We start from the raw sequence: 14,049 nt of genomic DNA, 5'->3' as shown, positions 1-14,049 counted from the left end.
GGGTGGCAATGAAGGTGGCTGGGGCTCAGTCTGGTCCGGTGTGAGAGGCGGGAGGGAGCCGACAAGTCCTGCACTGACCGCTGGTGTTGCTGAGCCATCCGCGAGCTGGGAGCTAGTTGTATCTTACAGGTGTGGGACTGGCCGTGGGTGGCCTGGGAGACCTTCAGAGAACAACCAGATACTGCAGGGAGGGATGTTTGGTGATCCAGTGAGCGCTCTTCTCTCTGAGTCAGGAACAAACCTGTGCCCTTCGGAGCAGAGCCGGAAAGCACTGGCTGCCGACCTCCCTTTCTGTGTAGCTGTGGTCACTGGGCAGAGTATAAGAGTTCAGAATTTCACCATGTGCCTTTTGTCGCATGTCCTAGGAGCGTCTGCCCCTCTGGCAGAGCGGAGATGGGGGCGGGGAAGAGGGGCGGGTGATCTTGGCATTTAGACATTGAGTTCCTGGAACATCTGGGTTTCTTTCATCTGACAGCAGACTGCCTGCCTTCTGCTCTAAATCCAAAAGGGAAAGTGTCCGTTCCAGATCTCCCTTTCGGGCTTGTACCGATCTTCTTTCTTCCCCTCCTACAGGGACACGGATACCTTAGTAGGGTTGCCCCGGCCCATCCACGAAAGTGTGAAGACTCTAAAGCAGGTAATGCAGTGGCTCTGTGCCTTAAACATCTGCGGTTGTTCTGGTCTGCGGGATTTTGATATAGGGGATGGCTTGTCCAATGTCTTGAATTGCTAGAACGCCACTGGTTCTTACACCCGGCAGTGCTGGGATGCAGCCACCTCTGGGGTGGGAACTCGTGCATAGTATGTTCCATAGGAGCAGGGGAAATCTTTGGCCAGGATCACCAATGCAAAAGAGAATGTCGGTGTGCGCACCGAGCAGACGGGATGTCTGGCTTAGCGTCTTGTGCATGCAAACTTTGCAGCTCTCTGTCTGTCTGCCTTGGGAGGCTGACAAACTGAGTCAACCCTGTGGGGATTTGAACTTCGTTGCACTGGGGAGTCTAGGTATTCTCCCTTGGACCGCTAACCCATCCTGTGTGGCTAGGATTGCTTCCCCAATAGAATTCACATTACTCCTGAAGCCTGAACCTGCCCCCACGCCCTGTACTTATACCCCAGTTCAAGCGCCCCCAGAAAAAAATAGGGGGTGCTCAGCACCCACCAGCCACAGCTGTTCAGGTGGGGCCACCAGATCAGCTGTTTGGCAGCTGGAGGGAGGTGCTTGTGGGAGGGGAGAGAGCAGCAAGCAGTGGGTGGGCGGGGGGCCTTGGGGGAGGGGTGGAGCATGGGCGGGTAGAGGCGGAGTGAGGGTGGGGCCTTGGGGGAGGGGGCGGAGCGTGGCAGGAAGGGGCAGAGTGGGGGCAGGGGGCCTCAGGGTGGGGCAGGGTTGCAGCACCCACCAGGAAAAATAAGTCTGCTCCTGTGCCCCAGGTCCCATTGCTTTCCAGCACCTGGCTGAAGAAGACCGAATACAGGAAACTGAAAGAAAAGATACTCTCTCCACCCACCCCTTTTTAATTAGCCCTCTGGGTCTCTGTTAACAGTCTGTCCCTGACTGGGGCCTTCGGCTGCTATCACAATATAAATAAGTGATGAAATCATAGGTTTTAACCATCTGAGGTCATTAAATCTGCCCTGGAATCTTTTGCAAGCATTAGGGTTGTTAACCCCGGTGCTGGCCAAACTAAACTCGCCCTGCAGTTGCATTTGGATGATGCAGCAGACTTTGTCTCTTCTCCTTCACTGATGTTGCTATGCACTGTTAAGCACTTGCTGGGTTGTGCTCCAGAGGATGCTACATTTCAGTACTGGTTGAAGTGATTTCTGCTTGTCCTAGGAGGAGTTTGGGTAGTTTGTAAAGCACGTCACAGCCATAGGAGTATCCCATGCGGGGATGAATTCTCACACCTCTGTGAAGATCTTTCCTGGTGGGATCTGTAAATCTAACCCTACCCTAGCTGAACAGGAGAGGGAGATCGGCCTGTTTTTCATTGCACAGTGTGTTCCTTCTCTTTCAGTCCTGGTGTTACTCTGCCTCTCTGGTTTGTGTTTCTCCAGCACAAGTATGTCTCTATCTCGGATGTTCAGATCAAAAACGAAGAGGAGCTGGAGAAGTGTCCCATATCACTGGTAAGAAACCAGTACCCTCCACAGCTAGACTGTATGTCTGAAGGAGCAGTTTCTAAGGAGTGTGTCATTGTCAAGTGTTACCATGGCATGCTGATTGCTCTGTGTGTGTCCACGGAGGGCTTAAGTGAAGATATCCAGTTGGAAAGGAAATAGCTTGAGTCTAGAAAGTGGCACCTCACTGCCCATTTGCTAGGACCCTGAGGGCTGCGTCTAAGTTACATGCAACAGAACAGGGCAACCACTGTCTACTTTTTGAAACAGGTACCAGCTTTGATACACAGATACAGGATGCATGGACTACAGGTCCTAAAATGCATTGCTCCACTTTGATCCCAGTGGGCGGGTCGCACAAGATGGAGCATTGCATGCTGGGACTTGTAGTCATTGGAGGCTGCATGCCTGTATTAAAGATGACGGCTGTGTCATCAAACGCCATAGGTTTACTTTGAACCTCAGGACACGCATTGGCCTCCCCTTCTCTAAGGCAACACCATTCTTGGGCTTTGATCTGGATTGTACCTGTCCCAGCAGCAGTTCTGAAAAGCCAGGCAGCGTCCTGACACGGATGTGGTGCCGCTCCACCTCGAGCTGGGCTCTGGCGGGAGGGGGATGTCTCTGACGTACCTCAGTGATTGAGTGACAGCTCTATTTTTTCCTTCCGTATCTGTCTGTCGCCTGCTAGGGGGAGGAGGAAGTTCAGGAGACCCCCTGTGAGATGCTCTATCGGGCAATGTTATGCAACCTCCCCCAGTATATGGTAAGTCTATTTTTTTTTGAAAGCTCACCACTGGTGGTTTACTGAGCACCCTGGAGACTCAGATCATCAGTGCAGGCTTCCTTCTCACTAAGGTTCAGCCCTGACCTGGTGGAGCCACCTGCAGGGATAAGAGAGAGTTCAGCTTCATTGGCCCACCCAACCCTTGTCCTCTCTGCTGAGACCATCACAGGGTAACCAGCCTTGTGGATACGGGGGAAGCAGTAGATGTGGTATATCTTGACTTTAGAAAGGCTTTTGGTACTATCTTGCATGATCTTCTCACAAACAAACAAGGGAAATACAACCTAGATGGAACTACTATAAGGTGGGTGCAGAAATGGTTGGAAAACCGTTCCCAGAGAGGAGTTATTAGTGGTTCACAGTCAAGCTGGAAGGGCATATCGAGTGGGGTGCTGGAAGGATCAGTTCTGGGTCCAGTTCTGTTCAATATCTTCATCAATGATTTAGATAATGGTATAGAGAGTATACTTATAAAGTTGGTGGACAATACCAAGCTCAGAGGGGTTGCAAGTGCTTTGGAGGATAGGATTAAAATTCAGAATGATCTGGGCAAACTGGAGAAATGGTCTGAAGTAAATAGGATGAAATTCAATAAGGACAAATGCAAAATACTCCACTTAGCAAGGAACAATCAGTCGTAGACATACAAAATGAGAAATGACTACCTAGGAAGGAGGACTGCAGAAAGGGATTTAGGGGTCATAGTGGATCAAAAGCTAAATATGAGTCAACAGTGTAACACTACTGCAAAAAAAGCAAACATCATTCTGGGATGCATTAGCAGGAGTTTTGTAAGCACGACACGAGAAGTTATTCTTCCACTCCACTCCGTGCTGATTAGGCCTCAACTGGAATATTGTGTCCCGTTCTGGGCGCCACATTTCAAGAAAGATGTGGACAAATTGGAGAACCAAAATTATTAAAGGTCTAGAAAACATGATCTATCAGGGAAGATTGGAAAAAATTGGGTTTGTTTAGTCTGGAGAAGAGAAGACAGAGGGGACATTATAACTGTTTTCAAGTCCATAAAATGTTGTTACAAGGAGAAGGGAGAAGAATTGTTTTTCTTAACCTCTGAGGATAGGTTAACCTAACTGTCAGGGTGATTAAGCACTGGAATAAATTGCCTAGGGAGGTAGTGGAATCTCCATCATTGGAGATTTTTAAGAGCAGGTTAGACAAACACCTGTCAGGGATGGTCTAGATAATACTTAGTCCTGCCATGAGTGCAGGGGATTGGACTAGATGATCTCTCGAGGTCCCTTCCAGTTAGTGCCAGAGTGGTGTTGGGTCTGTGATGGGGACCCTTGTCATGCTAGGAACCGACCTCCAAACCACCAGCTTGCTGCAGATGGGTCAGCAAACAGCTTGATGACCACTGTGAGTCACTACCTGGCTAAGTTTGAACAGGCAGCCCAACAACGAAAGAGTCGGTATGCCACTCCCAATTCCCAAAGCCAAACTATCCACCTTGTAGGATGTCTACTTACAGCTCTGCTGGAGGCTTCACTTCCCCTGTTAGTTTCAGGAGTAGCCCAGCCTGTGTCCTGCACGTAACCTGAGACCAACGCTGGCTCCAGGCTGCAACTCCATCACGTGAGCGAAAACGGATTCCGTCCTCCCGCCACGTGTTTGTACACGGGCCTCTAGTGCCTGCTTGTTCTCAATGTATTTGGGGGCTGGGGGGATTCCTCTCCCTCTGCAGATTGCTTTGCTGAAGATTCTCCTGGCTGCAGCACCCACCTCCAAAGCCAAGACCGACTCCATCAACATCCTGGCAGACGTGTTGCCCGAGGAGATGCCGTAAGTGCGTGGGTGGGTGACAGGCAGCTGAGTGCTGGCTGTTTCAGCAACAATGCGGTCTCCTGGCTAATGTGGGTAATGCAGCGATTTCCCATTTCTGGGATGGCAGAATCCACATGTCCCTCTGGAGATGAAGTTTCTGTTTCCATGGGGAAAAAGGGATCCATGTGAGTGAATGGTCTTTGCTGGACCTCTGACCCTTTCAGTGCTGCAGGCTGTACCAGACCAGTCCTCATGCTCTGTTAACGTGAATGGCTGTGACCCCAAATGATCTCTACTGGGAGTGACCCATGCTTGTTCACCTGATTCAGTAGAGCTCTTGTGGCCAGAATGCAGCACAAAAGAAAAGGCTGCTTATGGCAAGATGTCAAAATTAAACCAACCAGTACAAGAAGTAAAGCTTTACTGCTCTGTAGGCAGAGTGCGTCTCTGGGAGAGCCCTTTTTGTTGTAGTTTACTCCTGTAACAAGCTCCATCCCAGATTCTCCTTTTGCGCTGTAGTCCATCCGTTCTGTGACCCACTATGGTGCCCCTAGGCAGGACATGTTGGGAGCAGGAGGCCCAGGGATAAGTGCGGGGTCCTGTCTGGGTGGCAGGTTCAGTGAAAAATCCCCTTTATATAGAGCCCCTGCAGATGAATAGAAACCAATCAGAACAAAAATCCCATCCCAGTAATGCTCATTGTACATGGATCTGTCCCTCCCTTTCTCCTTCCACACCAGCATCACAGTTCTTCAGAGCATGAAATTGGGGGTCGATGTAAACAGACACAAAGAGATCATTGTGAAGAGCATTTCGGCCACGCTGCTGCTGCTGCTGAAGCATTTCAAACTGAACCACATCTACCAGGTGAGCTTTATATGAGAAGGCCATTGCTAGGTGCTTCGCAGGGCAGGTGTGTTCAGGTTAGTGTCGCCTGGAGAGCAGCTGCGGCTTGGTCTACCTCAGCGGTGACCTTTAGCCCCAGGGCATATCCTCTTTAGCATTACTAGCACAGGACGAGTGACAGTACATGTCTTGGCTTGGGTTGTGTTCGGGTCACTTCCACAAGGCTGTGTCCCCTTGTAAACCTCCACGTGATTATTTCACAGTGGCCAAAACTTGGCTACATCTGTGTTCAGCCTGAAGGGAAGACATTTCTTTCCCCCTGCCAGGAGTGGGAAGGGGATGGGGACTAGCCAAACCCCTCTGAGGCCTTGTCTAAACTACAGGTAGTCGGGGAATCTAGAGTTAAGAGTTAGAGACTTTCGCCTTTGCATCCTAACAGTTTCGTTTGGCCTGAGTCTAAACCGGACCGAACAGTGTTGTGACCATGCTAAGGGGTTCCCTTATTAACAATGGCTGACTAAACACTACATTGGGCTGCATCTTCGGCCCAGTACTGCAGCCACTTTGCATGCCGAATACCCATTTGACATTAATACACTAAATTTTATGATCCCCAGCTGCAGTGGGTCCCTCATGCCCCCTTATGTGTCTGTGACTTGCTCCCCTCAGCACAGGAGGGCGTTCTCTCATTTTCCCCCTTTATTGTGGCATGAGGGTGCATGCGATCCAGCAGGTAGTGCAGAGAAATGGCATCCAGGGGGCTCCTAGGTTCTGATCCTGCTTGTTGTTTAACCCTGGGTGAGACATTAAAGTGCCTTTTGCATCTGTCACCTGTACTGGAAAACGGAGCAAAAAAAGCAGGAACCTCCCAGCGATCCAGCTGCTATTGCTGAGCTTAGACTGCGAGGTCAATAAACTCTATTTCAAGCAGAACAAACCAGATTTACGTCCTGGCTCTAGTTTTGTGACCTTTCATGTTTGTGTAAATGTCGCATCCAGCTGCGTGTGCATATCAGGGTCACTGAGGTTACTGGTAAAATGATGTTCCGGCCAGGTGCTTTGTTCACCCAGGGGCTTTGCCAAGAGTTGCTCCCTGCTGCATCTGTCTGCTGTGGAGCTTGTACCAGAGCTTGGCCGTTGTGGAGCCGAGTGATCAGCAGAAATGAGAGTCCTCTTCCTGTTTGTAATTAATCTGCAAACAGCATGTCGCCTAAGGTGACCAGATAGCAAGTGTGAAAAATTGGGACAGGGTGTAATAGGCACCTATATAAGACAAAAAGCCCCAAATATCAGGACTGTCCCTATAAAATCGGGACATCTGGTCACCCTGATGTCACCTCATTCTGGGAAACGTGGGGCTGTCAGACCACCAGTGTGCTGGGCTGGCCAGCGGTTGGCCAGAAGCTGGAGGGGACTTGGCTAATCAGTGGAGACTCCCAGCCAGGAGGGGACAGAGAGCCATGGCCCCCCCACTTTTTACCAGCCGTAAGAGCAAGTGACGGGGGGAGTGGGTGAGGTCTTGGAGGAAGAGGTGGTGCGAGGGTGGGGCCTCAGGGGGAGTCATAGCGCGGGGCCACGGTTTGGGCACCTGTGCCCCCTACCCCTTTTAGGGCGCTTCTGCCCCCCTGCTTCCAGTGCTGTCTCTCTGTACATCCTCCATGGTTCTGTTGGAAGACTGTGAGGTGATGTCCGTGCTGCAGCTGGCAGCGTGCCTCCCAGCCTGGTCAGACCAACAGGAACTGGCTCTGCTTTAGCTAGTGGGTTAAATAGATGTGTGCGGCTGTTGCTAGATGGACCCAGGGGCTCAGGCAGGCTTGGACTTGGGTAGTGAGCCCGAGCTGCTACCCATGCCCACTCTGCTATTTTTAGCACACTAGCTCTGCCTGAGTTAGCGCGTGGCTCACTCCCAGCTGTAGTGTAGACATACCCAAAGAGGGACCAACAGTTCTGCTTGGTGAGAAAAAAGGGAGCTCCCCCTGGTTAAGCTATTAGCTGAGACCAGCTTAGCATGACCCCTGTGGACCAGTCTTTGCATTTTACAGTGCTGCTCTGTCTGCTCCCATACTCTATACTAGGAATTTGGAACCAGGAGTCCAAACTCCTTGGTCTTGTTTTGACTCTGAGTTTGGCTTGCTATGTGACCCTGGGCCAGTCACTCCCCCTCTGTGTGCCTTAGGGCTTGTCTACACGTGGAAATTAATCGGGAATGTGGAAGAGTGTGAATTTAAAGCAGAGTAGTGCTTCCTGACCAATTCAATCTGTGGATGCTCTTGTTCTGGCCTTGTTCCAAATTAGTTTAATCCACTTCCAAAGTGGTTTACGCTAATTTGCAACAAGTGTGTCCACACATGGACTTAACCAGCAGTAGCTATTTTGGAATAACTCCCCGTGTAGACAAGCCCTTAATGTCCCTCTTTGTAAAACACGGTCAGGGAAGAGAGAAACATGAGGCATCATTGTAATGTTTGTAAACGCTTCAAGATGCTCTGATGGGAAGAGACTGGCTACTGGTGCCTAAACACCAGAGTAGGGGTGCAGTTTGTAATACCTAGACAGAGAATGGCTAAGTATTAATTGTGTCCGAATCACCACTGTCCAAAGTCATTGAGCACTGACAACTTGTTCTGTGCTGTGTAAAAATAAAGGAAGAAACTGTTCCTTCCAATGGGAGTTTGCTCTAAATCCCTGGGTAATTGCAGTTAGAAGAGGAATGCCTCTATTTGTGGCAATCTATATACAGATCAGTTGTGCTTTAGGTTGTAGCCATTGCAACCATATTTCCAAAGGCTTTAGGATTAAATATTAACAGAGGGAGAGAACTGAAGATGCATGTGCAAAGTTTGTTTTTTAGTTGAAACTTGGAAAGGGCTGGAGAGACCATTTGGCAGAGAGAGAAGGAGGCTGTTCCAGAGAGCAGGCTCTGCAGATGAGATCCCTCTCGCTTCAGCAATTGTAGGGTTGTGGGGAGAAATGTACAGGAGACTGGCACCAGGCATACGGGGAAGAGCCAAGAGAGAGAAGGTCCAGCTGCAGCGAATCCATGGAAGAAGGTTTTTAATTGGATGCAGAAATGTGGCTTTTGTTTGATTTATTTTTTTTTAACTACACTGCCTGACTGTGTGCGTTCACCTCTTTTCTGCAGTTTGAGTATGTGTCTCAGCACTTGGTGTTTGCCAACTGCATCCCGCTGATCCTGAAGTTCTTTAACCAGAATATCATGTCCTACATCACTGCCAAAAACAGGTACAGCCCGTCTGCAGCAGTTCCTTTTCCTCCTGCACTTAGTAGGGGCTTTGTGTGTGTGGAGATCTTCCTCTTGTGATCACCAAAGCACCTGTAAGGGGCCATGTTCTAGGCAGGACAGAGTACTAGAGAACACATGACAGGGAAACAGCCCTGTGCAGGTTAGAGGCATGGGGTAGACAGAATCTCCTGGGCCTTCACCTCCCGTGTCTATCACTCAGCTCTCTGGACCCCGACCAGCTGGCTTTAAATAGTCACAGAAGTGTCGCTGAATTCCACTGCTGCTTATTATCAGTGCCTTGAAATAGGAGGGCCTTTATTTTACTCTGTGATTCGAGATACTGGACTTGTTAATTAAATCTATATATGCCATTTCTGGAGGCGTGCGCACGCACACACCACCACACACACCTACACCTACATAGAGAACAGAGGAATAAGACTACACATGCATAAGTTCCTTCCAGGGAAGCACAGTTCTGTTTCCTTTGCTCTCCAGTTACTTTCTGGACGTGGGACAGCTGGAAGTTTCAGTTTACTGTAGGACTTGGTATTTGGGCATGCCCGAAATGCAGTTCCACACACAGTATTGATGAGAGAACAATGAGCTGTAACAGCATTTCATATAGGTCTTCAGTTGACTCTATGGGCTAATCTCTATCTTGTACTGTAGGTTTATATACACAGAGGGAAAGGAAACGGGTTTGTTTTCCCCTTCTAATCTGAGAAAGTTAAAGATGGAAAACAGCTGTTTGTGCAAAGCATGTTTGTTCTCTTGTCATTAAAAGCTGCAGCTTTTCCATTTGGACCCAGTTCTTTTGAATGGGGAGAAATTGGGGGTGAAACACAATAAACATAATGTTAACTCCGGAGCCGTTAAAAATCCAAATTTTCCTCCATTAGTTACAGTCACGCAAATGCGTGGAAGCTTAAATCCAAACAGTTTTGCTTTTCCTGAGAACGTTTCTATTCACATTAGCTTTTATAAGATTCCCCCAAAACTTTTGAGCTTTGAGCCTACGCTGCTTAACAGTCTAAGACTTATGTTCAAATAAGTAAACGAACAAGTTGTTAATGTGGGGCAGCAGTTTCTGACCATGCATAGAAACTGCGTGCAATCTTTGGGGAGCAGGTAGAAGTCCTGTACGTGGTCTTACTGTAACAGGTGTGTTATGTGAAGTCTGGCTGCAATAGCTCACGAAAGCATATGCACAAATAAATTTGTTAGTCTCTAAGGTGCCACAAGTCCTCCTTTTCTTTTTGCGGATACAGACTAACACGGCAACTATCTGAAACCTGTCTTTTTGATTTGGGGATTTTACGCTGAATGGGCACTGACTCAGAAATCGATACAGCAAGTCAGCTTATTGTTTAAAGATTCCCTGTAGATAGATTTAAAAGATGAAGGGATAAGAAAGAGCACACGAACTAGAGCTATTTTATTATGTGGCTCATTTTAGGTGTGTGCATGTCTTGGGGTGGGGGACCGGGTGTATTTATTTATTCTTTAATGGCTACTTTATATTAAGACATGAAAGCCTGAAGGGGTGATAGAGAGGTTTGCAGCCTTCACTCCAAATTTCCTTGCCACTATCAGTTTAAGTAAGTCAGATCTCTTATTATTTTAACCTAGGGTTTTTTAAAATCTATAAATAGCTAATCTGTTTTGGCTTAATGGATCCAAATTACTCGAGTCTTTAGTACTGCACTCAGGATGTACTTTAGAGCAATAAGAAATTGACAAGTGCTGTTGAGCAGAGAGACAGAAGGTGTCACGAGTTTGGAAATAGGATGGGAGGTAGTCTGTCAATCAGAAATGCAAAAGGCAGGTGCATCTGCAAGACAGGCTCTTCAGTGTGGCTCACACTAAGAAAACTTTTGAGAAATCGTGACCTACTTGGAAAGCAAGTGGCTTCCTAGCAGTGCCCAACAACTTGGCGTGTGGGGTGGGGAAGTCACAGCTGCGCAGTTCTGCCTGTGCCAGTTAGGGTCACTGTAATTAAGAATCCTAGAATCATAGGGTTAGAAGGGACCGCAAGGACCATCTAGTCTAAGATGCAGGATGTAGTGAGCTAGGGTTGGAGATCATAAAGGTGGATTGGGAAAAGTAATGCTGACTGGTTTAGAACAGCTCCTTGAATACTGATCTGCTGCTTCATGAATGACTCTCTTCCCCCTTCCCTGTCTCCCACAGCATCTCTGTCCTGGATTATCCACACTGCACAGTTCATGAGCTGCCTGAGCTCACTGCGGAAAGCCTGGTAAGGAGAACATCAATAACCCTTGTAACAGACGTTGCAGCCCCAGAAGGAAGCGCTTAGGACGGGCTCACCACCAGCTGCAGGCATGTCCCAGCACTTCCTTCTCCGGCTGCAGCCCTACAGACCTGCCTGCAGCTGGGGCCTTTCTTCAAAATCATGTCAATAAGCAACATGCCAGGGCAAACCTTCGAGTCCCATTAACATTACAGGCAATGGGACGGGATTGATTCCCAGCAAAATGTCGCTATTAACCAGAAGTCATCAATATCCGGTTGCTATTAAGCGTAAGCTACTTTATCTGGGTCAGACATACCTGGACTGGAGATGACGCATCGTAATGGCAGATTCACAACCACAGTCATTTTAAAGGGACTCTGAAGAGGAGTTTAGACTTCACGTTTAATGTTGTAACCCTGGGAACCCAGAGAGGATGGCTGGATCAAGCAGAAGCAGGGACTGTTGGACTGGAGAGTGAGGAGAGTGGGAGACTTTCTGGCAGTGGGGAGATGGGGCAAGGTTCTCCTCTGGAAGGACTTTGACTCAACCCATCTTCTATGAGCCAGAGGCCAGTCCAGACTAATGTTCCCTACATTATCTGTAGGGCCCTACCAACTTCATGGCCGTGAAAAACATGTCTCGGACCATGAAATCAGCCCTTCCCCGTGAAATCTGATCTTCCCTGCTGCTGGGAGCCTGGGCCTCCTAGCTGCTAGTCTGGAGACACTGGGGAGGGAAAGGAGTTATCCTTCCCCTGCATGGCTGCTCTTGGTAGGGAGATCAGACCCACCTCCAGAGGCAGTGCAGAAGTGAGGGTGGTACACCCTCCGTATCCCCCCCCGGTGCCAGACACCACCCCCCTCCCCCGTGGCTCCTGCTGCAGCTCCGGGCTTCCTGGGGGCTTCTGTTCCCAGGGGCTGCAGCTGGGGCAGCCTGGGCTTGGAGCTTCTGCCCTCCTCCCCCCCAGCCAAGGCAGCCCAAGCTCTGGGCTTCTTCCCCCTGGCTTCCAGCTGGAGTTAGGGGCAGCCAGGGCTCGGGGCTTCTGCACCCCCTTCCCCCAGCTGGCCTGGGACAACCCGGGCTCTGGGCTTCCGCTCCCTGCTGTTCTAGCCAGGGCTCAGGGCACCCCACCACCACTCCAGCTGGAGCTTGGGACAGCCTGGGCTCAGGGCTTCAGGGCTTTTTCCCCCAGGGCTCCTGCTGGGGCTTCCACCCTGTGGCTTCTTCTGGGTCTGGGGCACCCAAATAGGCTGGGGGGCCCTGCCGTAATCTGGCCTGGACTTGCAGCTAGGAGCCCATGACTGGAGTGTTCCCATCAGCACAGGGGAGGTCCTACCCACCTACATCTTTGGGAACCTCCTCTAACTGCAGAAAGCTCAGAGACTGCAAAGAAGTGCAGCACAGAAGTGAGGGTGGCAATCTTGGGACTCTCCCTACAACAACTTTGCAATCTCCCCCCCACCCCCCCATGATCCCATTGTGGGTAAGGACCCCCAGTTACAACACCATGAAATTCATTAAATTGACTAATTTTAAAACCCTCTAGCCATGAAATTGACCAGAATGGACTGTGACTATGGTAGGGCCCTAATTTTCTGTCTTCCAAGCCCTTAGCCCATCCAGTGATTCACATGGGAGCTGTTCAGTATTGTAAGAGTTGACAGCCATCAGACCGGGGCGGGAAGTGTTCTCTGGATCTGAAGGATCAAATTCCGCTCTTGAATGCCGCTAGGGGGCAATCATCATACTGCATGTGTGCCTAAGGGCAGAACTTAGCCCTTAATATGTAGAGCAGTTGGGTTTGTTTGGCGTTGCCCATGGTGAAAACAGCAAATAGCCACTGTTGTTACAGGGCCTGCAGTATTTGAGATCCACTCTTTCAGGGCAAGTAAAGGGGAGGGAGTACAAGTGAACCAACAATATTCCCAAAGCAGTGCTGCAAAACCACGAATGATGCCAGAGCAACAATAAAATCAGCAGATGGAACTAAATTTATTCCATGCTCCATCCAAAAGGCAGTTAAAAAAAACAAACAAAAACCCACAACCCTCTGCATACTCAGTGGTGCTGGGGAAAAGTTTAAGTTCTGCTTTTAAGAAGGTTCCAAAAAAATAAAATAAAATGAAGACTATAAGGAAGTACACATGTACTTCTCCAGTGGGCCAGATTTTGTGTTTAAACTGGAGTGAACTTTCAAGCCACTTCGACTTCACTTTCTCTGAAGCAACAGTGACATCTAGTGGCATGTTCTGCTAATTGCAGCTGTTTTCTTAATTTGCGCTTGCAGCAGCTATGAAGTGCTGTATGAACATTCACTGATTTCGCCTCGTAACTCTCCTGTTATGGAGATGAATGTTATCCTCACTTGACAGGTGGAGGAGCCAGAGCTCTGTGTGTGTGTGTGTGTGTGTGTGTGTGTGGAGCTTGGGTAAATCCCTGGCAGAACCGGAGTTAGAATTTGGGAGCTTTTGGCACCCAATCACAGGCTCATCCCACTGGACCATGCTGGTTCCTGGAGATCTTCCAGTCCTAAACAATCTGCATTTAAACAGCTCTAGAGCACCTGTTGATAGTTCTAGTGGATCATAGTTGTGGATGGTGGACTTGTGTACCGCTGCAACTCAAACACAGGTCTCAGCAATCTGTTATCTTCATTATTTCCTTCAGGTTTACAGTTCCAGAATTCAGCCCAGTGCAGATGGGCTATTTAAGGCCTGTGCATCAATTGGGTCGCACTTAAGCTTCCAAATCAAGAAAAGGCGACTGAGTGCACAACGCTGAGAGATCGAGGAGGCAGCAAAATCTAACAAGGTGACGATGAGTCACTGCAACTACTCACGTAGAAACTGGTCAAATGGCACACGGGGATAAAGCTTAGAGAAACAATTTCTCAACACTTTAAGGAATTGCTTCTTGCAAGAGCTAGTTCTTCTTCGAGTTATTGCCCCTCTGGGTACACCGCTGCGGGATGTACGTGCACCCATGTGTTCTCAATCAGAGATTTTAGTC

General features: G+C 49.1%; 1 protein-coding gene across 1 annotated transcript in view; it reads left to right on the top strand.

Annotated features, from left to right (window-relative positions):
• The window catches only part of STRIP2 (striatin interacting protein 2), a 68,110-nt gene that overhangs the window by 34,918 nt on the left and 19,143 nt on the right, over positions 1–14,049 (top strand). The window contains exons 12-18 of the mRNA XM_074942739.1: positions 574–637; positions 2,059–2,130; positions 2,813–2,887; positions 4,614–4,711; positions 5,434–5,560; positions 8,682–8,782; positions 10,977–11,043. Coding sequence (XP_074798840.1) covers positions 574–637; positions 2,059–2,130; positions 2,813–2,887; positions 4,614–4,711; positions 5,434–5,560; positions 8,682–8,782; positions 10,977–11,043 — 604 coding nt within the window. The remainder of the gene's footprint in view (positions 1–573; positions 638–2,058; positions 2,131–2,812; positions 2,888–4,613; positions 4,712–5,433; positions 5,561–8,681; positions 8,783–10,976; positions 11,044–14,049) is intronic.

This window comes from Natator depressus, chromosome 1 (genome assembly GCF_965152275.1).
Source record: "Natator depressus isolate rNatDep1 chromosome 1, rNatDep2.hap1, whole genome shotgun sequence".
In the NCBI taxonomy this organism is placed as follows: domain Eukaryota; kingdom Metazoa; phylum Chordata; order Testudines; family Cheloniidae; genus Natator; species Natator depressus.
The sequence above is the reverse complement of the archived record's forward strand: the minus strand, read 5'-3'. Positions and strand labels throughout refer to the sequence as shown.